Below are 14,968 nucleotides of genomic sequence, written 5' to 3'. Positions count from 1 at the left end.
TTGAATACAAATGTCTACCACTCAAATTAATGTATATTATTAATATATAAATTTTTGTCCTAATATCTGATGGATACTTAAAGTAAACTAATCAAAATATACTTTATCTTGTATTAAAGCCTTTTAGCCTATTAGGGTACATTATAAGGAGAAATATTTTTTAAAATGGATAAAATGATTACTTTGTTTATTAAAATTTTGATTAAATAGCATTTTGTAATTTTTTTTGTATTTGACAGAATGAAGTTTTTAAATATTTCAAATTACACTTGGATCTTATAGAAAGATTTTATGTACAAAGACATAACATTTTTAATCTGAGAATTATATTTTTAGACCAAGACTTAAAGGATTACTCTGTTCTTGTCCAAGGATGGAATATATCAAGCAAAGACAATAAAGTACATATTTATCTAGAGATTTATAAATCTAATCGAAAGGGCTTTAAGAGAAAAATTTAAAATATATACATGTGTGTGTATATATATATGTGTGTGTATACATACATATATATATATATATATATATATTTAGTTACCTACATGTATCCATCAAAACAGATGTCAGAGAAAGTAGTAGTTATAACGGAAAAAAGATTATCAATAAAGAGGGACAGTCATTCATAACACCCAGTTATAATAAAACTTATGGACCAAGATGCCTATAAAATGTACAATATGAAGATCATAAAGAAAATTAGAGATCTTAAAAAATAAAAGATTCACCCTCATTGGTGTTATAGGCTAGATAGAATGTGACTCAGGATAGTAATATGACAATGGAAGGCTATGTTATATTTCAAAAGGAAGCATTTAAGTAAAAAAGAATAATGGAATAGCATTATATATTTAAAAGGCATATTGAAGTGATAAAGAATAGTGAATTATGATGGGGAAAATTTGAGCAGCAATCAAGGGCAGAAGAAACAACAATAATTCTTTGGTGTATGGCCATACCTGGTCACAGGGGAAAACAATTTGCTGCCTTTCTGGGAGAATTTCTCTACAAGAGGATCTCAGTATTTTGCCCTTAGTTCTGCTCTGTATGTTAAATGGTGACTTGGATCAAAGTTAACTGAATGATTATCAGATTTGTAGATGATACAAAACTGGGAATATAAGGTTCCAAATGCCTGAACTGGCTACTATAATATAATGGTTCTTAAAAAATGAAATTTATCAGGGCCAATGTACAAGGTTAAAGTTTTACATATATATAGTGTTATTGTGTTATTGTAAGAGGATCTGTTGCAGGAACAGTTTAACCTAAAGAAGAGAAGATTGAAGAAGAGGGGAGGAATCTTTGACTCCTCACCCTCTCTTACTCCATATATATCCAATTAGTTACCAATACTTATCATTTGATAATAGCTAACATTATATAACTAAGTGCTTTACAAAAACTATATCTTTTCATACTCACAACTCTATTATTATTATCCTATTTCAGATGTCTCTAGACTAAATGGCTCAGTAGATAGAGGATAGGCTGTGAGTCAGGAAGATATGAATTCAAATTCAGCCTTAGACACATGTGAACTTGGGGAAGTCACTTAACCTACTTGCCTCAGTTTCCCCATTTGTGAAATGGAGATAATAATACCTTCCAATGATGTTGAGAAGATCAAATGAGATATATTGTTTAATCATTTTCCAGTCACATCCAAATCTTTGTGATTCCATTTGGGTTTTTCTTGGCAAACTCACAGAAGTGATTTCCCATTTCTTTCTTTCCATCTCATTTTAAATGATTAATGTTAAATTATATGTTAAAGTTAAATGATATGCCCAGTCACATAGCTAATAAGTGCCTGAGGCCAGATTTGAACTCAAGAAGATGTGTCTTCCTGTACTATCTAGCTGCCTAAAACATATAAAGTGCTTTGCAAATCTTAAGCCATCACATAAATGTTAACCGTTATCTACTATTATTATTCCTTCTCAATATCCTATCAGTTAGAGCCATCCAAAAATAGAATGGGTTTCTTTGGAAGGTATGTAGTTCCCTGAATAAAAGTCTTCAGGCAAGGTTTTGGTTACTGTTTGAAAATACTTTGTAGATGGGATCACTTTCTAGGTCTATTTTGGCCTAGAAGGCTTCTGAAATTCCTTTCAAATATGAAAATTTGCAATTCTAAGAAGTAATTAATTTTTGAACCAAAGCAAAATTTATTGGCAAAAATCTTTATTGAATAACAAGTAATAACTTATTAAGTCACATTCTCCTGTCCATTGCACATCAATGTTTCCTCCTGTATCAGCAGAAACTTAATAAAATAAAAATAAAAAGAAGTTTGGCCCAAATTGATGTATCACAATAAATTAATACACTTTAAGGCACACATATCAGGTTTGTATTCTCCCTTGGTCCTTACACATTTATCAGAAAATGAACTATTTTTATTCTCAGTGGTTTCAGTGAAGAATTTAGTCCATTAGTTTTGACAATGCTGCCATCTTATGACCATCTCTCTTAACAATTAAACCAGCTGTTGCTCTTCAGGGTTCTGGTCACCATCTTAGCATTAGGATCAAATTGAAACTGGGTGGATCCACTGAAGAAATAGAAGAATCCTAGAAGTAAAAGCAAGGGAAGTAATTATTTTTTTTCCTAACAAAAAAAAAAAAAAAAAAAAAAACAGAGGATATTCTTAATCCAGAATCAGACATTGTTAAAATTTAAACTGGAATTTTCTTTCTTTGCTTCTCTTCCTCCTAATGCTCACAGAAGACTATGTCAGTTCTTCTGATAAGTTTTTGTTGAATTGGATTAAAGTGTAGCACAATAAAAACTAGATCTGGAAGAAATTTTTAAAATCATCTGATCCAATATCTTCTCTCATAGTACAAATGAGGAAATTATAATCTAGAAACATTGAATTTCTTCCTCAAGATCATATAATTGGATGTAAGCATCAGGACTGTATTAAAATTCAAATGTCCTATCACCAAGTCTATTTTGCTCTTTTCTTGGAAAATTCCATGTAAGGGAAGGAAATAAGTATTTTAAAGTACCTGCTAAATGCCAATTATTGTGTCAAGCACTTAATAAACATTATGTAATTTGGTTTTCACCATAACCCTATGAAGTAGGTTCTGTTAATATCCTTATTTTACAGATGAAGAAATGGGTAAACAAAAGTTCAATAATTTGCCCAGAATCACCCAAGGAGTATGTTTCTGAGACTAGTTTTGAATTCAGAGCTCCTTTATTTTAGGCCCAGTGATCTATCTGCTACATCATTTATAACTGATCTTTCAGAATTCCTTTTTATAAAGGAATTTTTATATTTTCCTGTATTTGTGTATCCACAAAAGAACCCACAATGTAGCAACTCAATACATGAATTAGAAAGAAAGCAATATACTTTCCATCTGATTGCAAAATCAATTGAAAATTGTTACAATAATCAAATAGTAACTTAATTGTGTCAAAGTTGTTGAGGGGAAGTAGGGAGAAAAGTTGGAGAAGAGGGTCTAAGTTATTATCTAATTGTTTTACTTTTCTACCACATGTTAAGCTTGAAGAAAGTTTAAAATTTGTAGCATAGTCCAGCCAGAAGTTGAATCAGATAGAAAACATTTTAGAACCCACCCCCTTATAATATTATATATGATTTGTTATTGTTGAAATCTATTATATCTTACCAAAGGCCTCAAAAGCAGCATCGATCTTTTGGTCCACTCCTGGAAAGTCGGTTGCTATCTGTCTGGGATAACCATGATCCATAGAATGTCTCTTTTCATCATACCTAATCAAAACAAAATGAACAAAGGTTAGAATGTTAGATCCTTTAAGGCACTGATTCAGTTTGGTTTCTGTATTCCTTACTAATACATAGCAGGTACTTAATCAATATCTATTGACTGACTCATCCTATTAAGGCTGAAGACATCCTACTAAATGTAGTCCAGTGCATTCTGCTGAATTTATTTAGACTGGCAATTAAGCTTTTGAAGTTTCCCCAGATCTGTCTGTTTCCAGCAGTGTTTTACTGCAGTCTTCAGTTTTAATATTTCCAAATAGGAATTCAATGTATTCTCTTGAGGCAGTATTTTTTCTTTTAATGTTCAATTCACAAATGATTGGGTTGACATTTTAGTCATGCTACTATTTTGATGGGTCATACTGACTAAAAATATTTAACAATCTTGAAAAAAATACAAACATTTTTAGACCACAACTTGTTTTATTTGCTCCATGTAATTTTCTTAGATTTGCAGGTTGATCTTAGAAATTGGCATTTACACAATAAAATTGAGGTTTCTAAATGGAGACAAAGAAATTGTTGCATCCTGCCTATGGGTTCTCTACTCACAAGCCCTAACAAATACATCATCTTCCTACCTCCAATCAACCACACTCAACACTAGCAGTAATGGTGAGTTCCAGATTGGAGTGGGAAGGGGAGCAGAGAACAATTTTAACAGAAAGAATCAAAAGTATAGTCCTGGATTGTACTTTGACTACAGTTCCTTCTAAGGAAGATGTGACAAGTATGCTGATTTTAGAGCATTGCCTCATCCACGGATCTTTGAGCTCCATTTGTAATTACTCAGTTCTCTGTTCCCTCCCTACCAACATCAGTTTTCCAGGTGAGGAGTATGGCAATCTGAGAAGAGTTGTGCTTCCTTGTGCCAGGGAATTTCTGGGAGTGGCAAAGCATTTTTTGCAAACTTAGATCACTGCCTAGTTTGCGTGTGTGTGTGTGTGTGTGTGTGTGTAATTGTGTGTGTGTATGTGTGTGTGTGTGTGTGTGTGTGTAATCATCAGAGACAGGGAAAAGGAGTACAAATACATTATTCTTTAATGTCCCTTGTTCTGGTCAATGGCTAACTGAGTTGTCAATTGGCAACTGAACAGTAAATGTATAGATGGCACCAGTGTAGTTTAGTGACATTATATGTCAGCAAGATTGATGGTGATTAACCATCTAGAAATTAATTCCTAGTCTAGGCCAAGAAAGTGCAAGAAGTTTTCTAACATAAATCTGTGGTATATGTAAATGTCTCCCCTTTAGATAATAATGTAATTACCATGTCATGTTTGCATACAATGTAAAGCATAGAATAGAGACAACTGTCTGCATTATAAATCTATTTACACTGATTGGCAAGATATCAGGAGAAAGTGTATGATTTACCTCTGCTATCCATTTAAAATTTAATATGTTTTCTATGAAAGCCACAGACCAAAGTACATACTGAGGAAATGGTGATAGAAAGGTGAGAATAAGAACCTCAAATGCATCTTGGGGTCCATTGACTAACTCTTAAAAAGTTTGCTATGATTTCTGTTAAGTGAACAGAAATAAATATTTAGCCACTGTTCCCCATTACCTTCCTCAGTTCTTTGGCCTTCTTAATTGTTAAATATAGATCATTAGTTACTCTATCTCAGAGGCTGACAATGATGATAAACACGAATGTTTATGTGAAGGACTTGATTTATTTTGTTTTTGTTTTGTTTTTAAGAAAGAGCAGCACTTTCAGAGAGCATAAATTGTCCCTTAAATTAATCAAACTTTGAAAAAAAAAGTATCTATATACAATGATTAAATGCTTAGCCCTGGCTCCTTCATATACAGATAGATAAGAGATGTTCTGTTTCCTCAATTACATTATTATCTAAAAGGGAGACACATTCACACATAAAATAAGTATGACCAGTACAAAACAGTACAGAATCAAGTGCTAAATTGAGTAGTGGGGATTGGTAAAGAAGGAAATCATGATATAGGAAAGCATCGTGAGGATTGTGGAGACAGACTTGAAGAACTGGAATAATTTTGAAAAGAAAGAAGAGATAATTTTAGACAAGGCATAGTTAGGTATATATGAAATATATCTATTAAATATAGAAATTGAACAAGAACAGTACATAGTGGAAGCTTATGAATTTTTGATGATAAATTCGAGATTTTGTTATAAAATAAAAATTTACACTAGATTTGTTAGATCCCATGTTTTCCTGTTCAGTTATTTTATCCATAACTGACTCTTTGTGACTCCACACCATTTGACATTTTCTTGGCAAAGATGATGGAGTGGTTCACCATTTCCTTCTCCAGCTCATTTTATAGATGAGTAAACGGAGGCAAACAGTGTTAAGTGATTTGTCCAGAGTCACATAACACAAGTGTTGGAGGCCAGATTTGCACTCACCATTATGCTTCTAGCTGCCCTGCTAGATCTGCAGGCTACTTAAAAGGGATTATATCCTTTTTATCCCTTTTATTCTGCATATAATTTGCTCTGTATATATTTGTTTGAATGTTGTTGTCCCCTCCTCCTATACAATTATTAGTTCCTTGAGTAGGTAAGGACTATTTTTTACCTATTTTTGTAACTTAGCACAATATCTGGCACATGATTGATTAGGTAAGAAAAAATATCTTGTTAGGTTTCTAACCTAAAAATAACGCAAAAATTCCAGGATTTACAATATCATTGATGAAGGAAGCTTGTAATATTATCTGGTAGACTACATTCAAAAGCTGTTTCCAGCTTGATAGATTAATACACAGTCAAATAGATACATAGAGAGACAGACAGATAGATGACAGATAGATAGATAGATAGATAGATAGATAGATAGATAGATAGATAGATAGATGAAAATTATCACCCAATAGCCAAATTGGAGATGAACTTCTCTAACTCAGTTATGCCAGTGCTCAGAGAACAGACTCATAAAGGAGGCCTTTTCCTGTTCAGCAAAAGATATGCCAGAAATCAGCTTCACTGGCACAACCTTTGGAAACCTAGAGTCATCTCTAGATCTTAGTGAAGTATCAGGGTAAATATTCACTGAAGGACTGGGAAAAAAAATAATAGTATACCTCATAAAACTTTATAGAAAGGTCCGTGAGTTGAGTCTTACCTCCAGTAAATGTCATTCACAAAGAAATATGTTTTTTGTTTTTCTTTGTAGAAAAAAGCTGCATCAATTTTCTTTACAGTTTGTGGAAAGCCCAGAGTATAGATATCTCTTGGGTAACCTGGCTGAATGTCACTTCCTCTGACAGCCCAGAACTTGCTTTCTAGAGAGACAAAAAGTATTAAGTCAAGATTCAGAGAGCCTGGAGTAGGGCAAGTCACTTAACCTGCCCAGGGCTCAGTTTCCTATTTGTAAAAGTGGAGTTTGATTAAAAATATTTTCCACCACTCAATCCCATGATTTGTGATTTCACATATCATACAGACATCAGAAATGCTGTTATACACTAGGGTATAAAAATTATTTGGTAAAGTAAGGAAAATTAAGTCTTATTAGGATTTACCTAATTAGTTAAAGAAATGAATGTCCAATAGTTACCTTTAAAAATAAAAACCATATCCTTAGTAGTGAGCTCATACGCAGCATCAAAACCCGATGGAAGAGAGGGCCAAAAGGCAGTCAGCAAAGAGAGTGCCGGTTCTATACTGTTGGAGGACTTACGCCAAAAGTACCTGAAACAATTCCACACATCAAACATCTCATTGGTTTTAGATATTTGAAAGATGAGCAGCTACTATTTCTGGGGAAGGGAGAGGTGGGCAGTGAGGGTTTGGAAAGGAGGATTCTCCTATTGGGATGGTCAGAAGAACTTTATCCTAAATCCCATTTCTTACAGGTGTTCTCTCTCCTGCTGAGGGCCTTCATACCCTGGTGACTCCTCACACTATCCATTGTACTCCTATAATAGTTTAGAGAAAGATTGCTCAGTAATAGCAATATCTCAACTAGGACATCCTTCAGAAACACACAGGGCCTTGTGCTCCAGGAGAAATGTTAACTGAATACCTGTGTGGAGTATTTCTACCTAGTCTCTCTATAACTTACTCTTAATCTTCTTTAAAAATCTGTGGTAGGTTTCCCTGCACAGTGTTATCTGATTTGAATCTGACTTGTGGAAGGTAAACATGGCTGTGTATTGATAGATTTGTAGGATGTGTTCTAAAATGTTAGCCTCAGAAAGTATTCTTTTGGTCAGATGTAAAAAATGTCTTTACCCATATATAAATTACTCAGAATATGTCAATGTTTCTGCATGAGGCTCCAGTGGCAAGACAGTTCTTTGGGCCAGAGGACATAAGTTCAAACTTCAGTTCTGCCATTTAGTAACATGAGATTTAGAATTGGAAGAATCTTATAGGATAAGTTCCCCAACAAAAGGGAAGGCTAAGACCCAGACAACTGAAGTAAATTACCCTGACTCAAACAAGTCATCTTACAGCCTAAAGGTAAGCCAAATGAGCTTTCTTCTATGACATATTCCTTCCATTATTCTTTAAAAGTCTTCAAGAAAATAACAAATGACATTTCTCCCCATTTTTCTAGAACTTGACTAAGATTTCAAAGTTAGTGGAAAAACCAGGAGTACACCTTAGAAGTACAAACCATAGGGACGTGGTGGTGACTCTCCAAGCATCATGAATCACAAAATGCAGAGGATTGAGTACTACAGGTACAGATCATCTGATAAAATCCCTTCAGTTTCCAGATAAGAAACTGAGACCAAGAAAAGTAAAATGACTCTTCTGAAGTCACAATTATGATAAATAGCAGAACTGATATTTGAACTGAAATCTTCTAATTCCAACTTCAGTGCCCTTCTCCTAGAGCAGATTATCAAACTCATTATGCACATAGCAGGCAACACTCCTTAATGGGTCCTGAAGCAGATTAAAATTTAATTAGGAAATGTTTAACAAAATACATAAAAACATAATACAACATAGAAAGTGTTGATTTGTGATTGTCTGAGTCAAACAAGGTACCACTTTAGGAATCTATATCTATTTGAGTTTAATACCACTGTAAACCTAAGCTTCTATGTGGTTTTCTGATTATGGATCTAGGACTCATTATACCACACTATGTTGCCTTTTAGGACCATACAACTGGGTTGCACAATGGGGAAGAATTTTTAAAAAGTGATTGATTTGAGATTTTTTTAAAAAATAAAATCAAATGTAATAGAGCTGGGATCCTATATTTTTTGACTCATAGAATATACTTTTGATTACACCATGCTTCTTCTTAATGATCCTGGGACCTTAGACAAGTCACTTGATTACCTGCACCTGTTTTGTCATTTGTAAAATTAAAGGTTTGAACAAGCCTTATCAGTGTTATGTATGATTCATGACAGTAGATAGAGGCAGCTATCTTGAACCAGCATCAATTATATTCAAGTCTGCAAACATGATGTTAATCATTTAGAGAGACAGAGAGTCCCTGGGGAATGTAGACCATATCTGGACTTGTTGACAGCCTAGAGGAAAATTTCTAATAGTGAATATTAAGAAAGATTTGCCTTTTCTTGGTTCAACAATTCCACGAACTAGGTTAGGACTAGGGAGTGTCATTTGATCTTACCTGTCTTTAAAGAACAACATTTCTCCCCGAAGAGTGCTCACTGCATCAAAGGACATGTTTGGATCACAAGTTACTGGCTTCTCTTCAGGCTTCTCTGTGTCTGCAGACTTGGTGGGTGGTACTGGACCATCTGGAAAACCTGAAGGATATACAAGAGGAAAAATTTGGGAAAACAAATGAAAACAAATTCTTGTTGATAGATATATAGACAAACATAGAGAGATAAATTTAAGAACAACTTAGAAAGAATTGAACTCATTTTTGCACTCACCATATAGAGACTGAATGCCATCGATATCATCCTGAGAAAGGAGGAACTTTGTGAGGTCTGTGTTTGTGTTGTAGACTGGGTACATGAGAGCTTTGGTGTCAGTAGAATGAAAAAGACCCAGGGAATGGCCAAATTCATGAGCAGCAACAAGAAATAAGTTGACTCCTAGTGGGGAATGATAAAATTTCAGTGATCAAAAAGCTAATTCTTGAATTAATCAAATAGTGAATATTATATGACTTTCATCAGATTGAACAGTGCCCATCCCTAGGTAGATATTTAACAAACTCCTTTTAGTAGAAGGAATTTTTTTAATAGAGGAAATTAATCAGTATGTCCAGGGTTAAAGAAATTATTCCTTATTAATTTAAAGTGATGATCTTTGAAAGAGAAAGGCTCAATATGTCCTTCCAATGATAAATAAGGTTGGAAAACATCATCTTTTTCCTTGATTGTGTTGGGATGCACACTAAACATAGAAAACTGCTCGAGAAAAGCATTTTTTTAATTAGGAGAATAATATATGCAGAATTTTAATGATTATATATATATAATATCAAAGGAGCTAAAAATAAAAAAAAATTAGATGCTATTTAAGTCTTGTATGAGCTAATTGCAATATCCATGTCAATGAATCACAGCTTTTTCATTCTACTTTGAGGTCTTTGAATAATCAAACTCTTGTTTTGATAGGATTTTCTATTCTACCAACAAATAGTTTTTGTCTGCCTAATATACAGGGCATTATTTTAGGCTTGGGAGGTTTGCTTACTTTTCTCTCCACCATTATTATCAAACATTATTCAAAGACAAGATAGAGGAAGAATGGATAAATTAGACTTGGGGTAGGAAGACCTGGCTTCAGATTCCCTTTTTCACAGTTATTGATTATGTGATCCTGTTCAAGTGAGTTTTTCTAGCAATGCTTCCTACACTACATAGAAAATTGGGTTAAATGGAATTCCTGATGCTGAGGAAATCTTTATCTTTAGTAGGTGCTATTGGATTTGCAGATAAAGATCAAATGCAATACATCATTAAAAAATGAGACAAAATATACCTAGCATGTCTATCAATCATTTTTGCATACATATCTTGTTCAGTCTTTCTCTGTACTTTTAAAAACATATCCAAAGGTAGCAAAAGAGAGTGGATAAAAGATCAGCCTTGGAGTCAAGAGAATTTGTTTCAAATCCTGCCTCAGGAAATACTAGGAAAATACTAGTTGTGAGACTCTGAGCAAGGGGGTACATGGTGTGCTGCATGGTATGCTACATAGCATACTGGACTTAGAATAAGAGGGTCTCACTTTTGTTAAGTTTAAATATGGCAAGTATTTGGTTTAAATATTGGGGTTTAAAGGAGTCTGACACTACTAAAATGTACAAAACAAAACAACTCATGATCCTGAGCAAGTCAGTCTCTTGGTGCCCTACACAATTTTCTAAAATGTTACCCTAAATGATAAGACAATGTTAAAAAAAAAAAAAACAAAAGCAAACAAAAACAAGTAAACAAAATGATTTCTACTCTGACATCTTAATTCAGGTAAAATTTTGTTTATGTTTAGCTGTTGAAATAATGCTATTTGTGCCTAATATGGTCTCAATGATCCTTTACCCTGTCTAAAGGGACATGACTGAATCTAATCTAAAAGTTTTTGTTTAGTATGCACTTCAGTATCATTCTCTCAATAAAGTGTCTACTTCCATTTTCATTTCTCAGTAATTGTAACTGCTTCCCAGTAACTGTTTTTAATATTAGTGAAAAGTTAACACATGGTTCATTTTAGACTCTGTAAGAGTGCTCTGAGACAAATGCAACTCATTAAAAATATGAACACTGAAACATGGATATCATATTTTGAAGTTGGCATATTTAAAAAAGATCATGAAAGAGTATCTGAGCTTAGAGACAGTAAAATTTCAATTAAACAAAACCCACTAACTGGAATTCTTACCAAATCTCTCCAACTAGGGATTTAGTCAAAAGCATAACTTCCTAGCTATAACCTTAGATAAGCAAGCTTCAATTCACTATATTACCCCTTCTACATCTATAATATTATAAGAATTGCCACTGATAATTATAATCTTCAGGATGATGAGATAGCAGATTTAGAGCTATAAAGAATTTTAGAGAACTATGAAACATTAAATAAAGTTTTGACTATGCTCCTTATATTATATTACTAAGGCAGAGGGATAAATTAATGCATTCTAGAAAACTTCTCAATAATGATGATATAAAACAAAAAGAAATAATCGGCTCCTAAAAATTCATTAACAGGATTATCTCATTTCCAGAGCATTCTAGTTAATCATCATTTTTATTAAAAATCATGCTAAGATAATTTTAACCTACCAGTTGTATCTTTTGTCCATTTTTCATCATCATCCAGGTGAACATCTCCATTCATCTTAGGCCCAGGTGGATAAGCATGACCCAAGACTCCCCCAGGTCCATCAAAGGGTATAAAATCTCCATGCTCTAACAGAAAAAAAAAAATAATATTTCTGGAGAAGTAGTCAGAAGCTTCTGTCTTCAGAAGCTTTGAAAACAAATTATATCACAATGGTTAGACCACACAGTTATTTGCCTTTTTACTAGCTTATTTTCCGCTTACAACTCCCTCAGCTCCACCCCCTATTGCCAAATGAAATGCATGAAGTTAAGATTCTTTCCTATTTGTTTTACTGCTTTCCAGACTGTCATAGATTCCTAGGATCACAGATTTAAAGCTGAAAAAGATTTTAAAAGTCATGTCTACAAAACTCAGATTATATGCCACTCAAGAAGAAACATTTATAGACTGCTCTCACTGTTAGTTCCCAATCTCAATGTAAATAACCACATTTTTAGATATATTTTGCATTTACTTATCTGTCTATATTCCACTTGGCTGTGTAGACACTACTATTCTGGTTTTTTTACTTTGTTTCTCTAGCACCTAACCCAAAATTAATCCATGGTAGGCACTAAATACTTATTGAGTTGATCAGAAAATCTTAGATTTATCATTGCAAGAGAACTTAGGGACCATCTAATCCATCCCTCCCCCAACCACTCATTTTTAAAAATAGATGAAGAGACAGGCCCAGCAAGAATATATGACTTGTCCAAGATCACACAGTAAGTATCAGAGGCAGAGTCTGAACCCTATGAACTTCCATCTTATTATGCTATCTACCAATTGTTGAATTAATTTAAAATGCAGCATTCTGTCCACTATGGAAAGATGACAGAGAAATGGAAGAGAGATGGAAGAATTTTTTTTTACCTTGGACGGCAAAAGAGATCATTATGTCAGCCTCTCCTTCCCTGAGCCTGTTGAATGTGAGGGGAGTAACATCACTCCAGACTTTAAGAGCTCTCTCGATGGCAGCATCTATATCAGGCTGATTCATATCATCTGTGTAGTTCACAATCCTTTAGTTTAAAAAATTGAAGAAAATTAACCCTCAAACATTTTTATATCAAAAGCAAATGACAAAATTAAGAATTCAAAAAACTTCAACAGCAAATATTACCTGTATGTAACCTCATTCTTTTTCCATTTAGGCATATAGGGAAAGAAACGGAAAGGGGAAACATCAGGAAATCCACATCTGGGCTTCTTCATCATCTCCATAGTGTCATCATCCAAATTTCCAGTCACCTTTAAGCCCAAGAACCTTTGCATATCTTGAATTTTTGCAACAACAGGGCTACTGTCCTTCCTACGAACAAACTGCTTTCCATCTTTTTCAAGGTGGTAGAAGTCTTCCAGGTATTTCTGGTGGAATAAGAAACATAATTATTTAGTCACATCTAAGATTTTTTAACCTATTATTATTAACAATAATAGGAAATAGTATGGCATAGTGGATAAAAGGCCATCCTTAGAGTAAGGAAGACTTGGATTCAGATACTTCCCCTAAAACATATTGGCTATTTAACTAAGGATAAACCACTTAATTTTTCAGTGCCTCAAGCAACTATCTAAAACTATAAAGTATAGATAAATTGTCAGTTTCTATCAGTGCAGAGAATTTACATACTAGAATTTCTTATACTGAGAAAGTCATATGTTTGAACAATAAAAAATTAGCAATTATAATGTTCTAGAAATATTATCCTATTGCTCATGTGTCAACTCATTTGAAGTATTTTTCTAGTTTTTAAAAACAAAAGTGAATTGACTATGTCTTTTCAGTTTACCCTTCAGGTAACCATTCATCTTCATAGATGATTTTTCTTTCATAACAAAATTTTAAACTTCACTGTGAGTAGGTTTGCTGTTCAAAGAAAAGTAATGTATATTATATAGATAAAGAAAAAGAACACTTTTGACTTAATTGTATGACTTTCAGGTGAATTTATCTATTCAATTTCTTTAATTTTCCATATCTCCTTACTAGTATACAAGAGTACGAGGGTACAAAGAAGAACCTCTATCTCCAAAGACAAAAGCCTTTGCCAAGAGAAGTATAATCAGCTAAAAAAGTTTCTGGAATATCATAAGTATAGTTTCCTTCATTTTTGTTTTAAATCATGGTCTGAACCTTAAACAAATAACAGGAATGCAAAGGTTAATTCTCTAACTGCTCCACTGGACTTCTGTCTGCTTGCTTGCCTGTCTGCCTGCTCGCCCTAGAGAAGTGAAACCTGTCTTTACACATTACCTGGATACGATCCATGCTCATCTTTCCAGCTGTGGCTGCTGGGTGAAGAGGGTGGGCTTCAGAAAATGCCAAATATAACAAGAGTACTAGAAGGCTCTTCATTGTGATCATCAACGCTGGTCTTTTAGCAAAGCTTGTCCAGTTCTGCCAACTATCTCTCCTGCATGCCTCAGTGGTTCTACTTTTATAATCCTTTTTGGTATTTGGTAATATGACATACTGGCCTGAGTCACAGCTGAGCAGCAGCAAAAATCATTCCCCCAAAATAAATAAGGGTGACACAGGATTTCCCCCCCTAATTCCTCTCAGCTTTCCAATTTTGCAATGCCGAGGCGTGATTAAGATGCAGGAAATACTTCCTGTGTTTTCATGAAGGAAAACTTTAATATCTGTATCTGGAAATAAAAATTTTACTAGACCTTCTTATAGAGAAGTATGTGGTGTGTGTGTGTATGTGTGTGTGTGTATGTGTGTGTACGTGTGTGTGTATGTGTGTGTGTGCACGCACATGTTTCGTGTGGAGAGGATGATGACTTTGTAAAAATTCCAAATGGTCCAAATTATTTTTAAAACAAGGCAGTTTTCTGCCAAATTCATTTTACTCTCTAATACAAGTAAGTACACATAAATAAGTAGAATACGAGCCCCAAAAGTATGGAAGTTCTTTGGG

At 33.9% G+C, this 14,968-nt stretch overlaps 1 protein-coding gene across 1 annotated transcript; it reads right to left on the bottom strand.

Moving 5' to 3' along the window:
• Positions 1-2,177: 2,177 nt before the first annotated feature.
• Positions 2,178-14,434, bottom strand: LOC141559793 (stromelysin-1-like). Its single transcript, XM_074297486.1, has 10 exons — positions 14,299-14,434; positions 13,165-13,409; positions 12,915-13,063; positions 11,999-12,124; positions 9,635-9,799; positions 9,364-9,502; positions 7,318-7,451; positions 6,883-7,042; positions 3,648-3,751; positions 2,178-2,573 (listed from the first exon to the last, which is right to left on the bottom strand). The coding sequence occupies exons 1-10, from the start codon at positions 14,407-14,409 to the stop codon at positions 2,473-2,475; spliced, it is 1,434 nt and encodes a 477-aa protein (XP_074153587.1). The 5' UTR covers positions 14,410-14,434; the 3' UTR covers positions 2,178-2,472.
• Between the last annotated feature and the right edge of the window lie 534 nt (positions 14,435-14,968).

This window comes from Sminthopsis crassicaudata, chromosome 3, assembly GCF_048593235.1.
Source record: "Sminthopsis crassicaudata isolate SCR6 chromosome 3, ASM4859323v1, whole genome shotgun sequence".
Lineage (NCBI taxonomy): Eukaryota > Metazoa > Chordata > Mammalia > Dasyuromorphia > Dasyuridae > Sminthopsis > Sminthopsis crassicaudata.
The sequence above is the reverse complement of the archived record's forward strand: the minus strand, read 5'-3'. Positions and strand labels throughout refer to the sequence as shown.

Excerpts from the sequence above, each read along its gene's own strand:
- LOC141559793 (XM_074297486.1), bottom strand. The coding sequence starts at position 14,409 with ATGATCACAATGAAGAGCCTTCTAGTACTCTTGTTATATTTGGCATTT. Across the intron at positions 9,800-11,998 it reads ATGGACAAAAGATACAACTG|GAGTCAACTTATTTCTTGTT; the intron begins GTAGGTTAAAAT and ends ATTCCCCACTAG. Across the intron at positions 2,574-3,647 it reads TGCTGCTTTTGAGGCCTTTG|GATTCTTCTATTTCTTCAGT; the intron begins GTAAGATATAAT and ends TTTTACTTCTAG.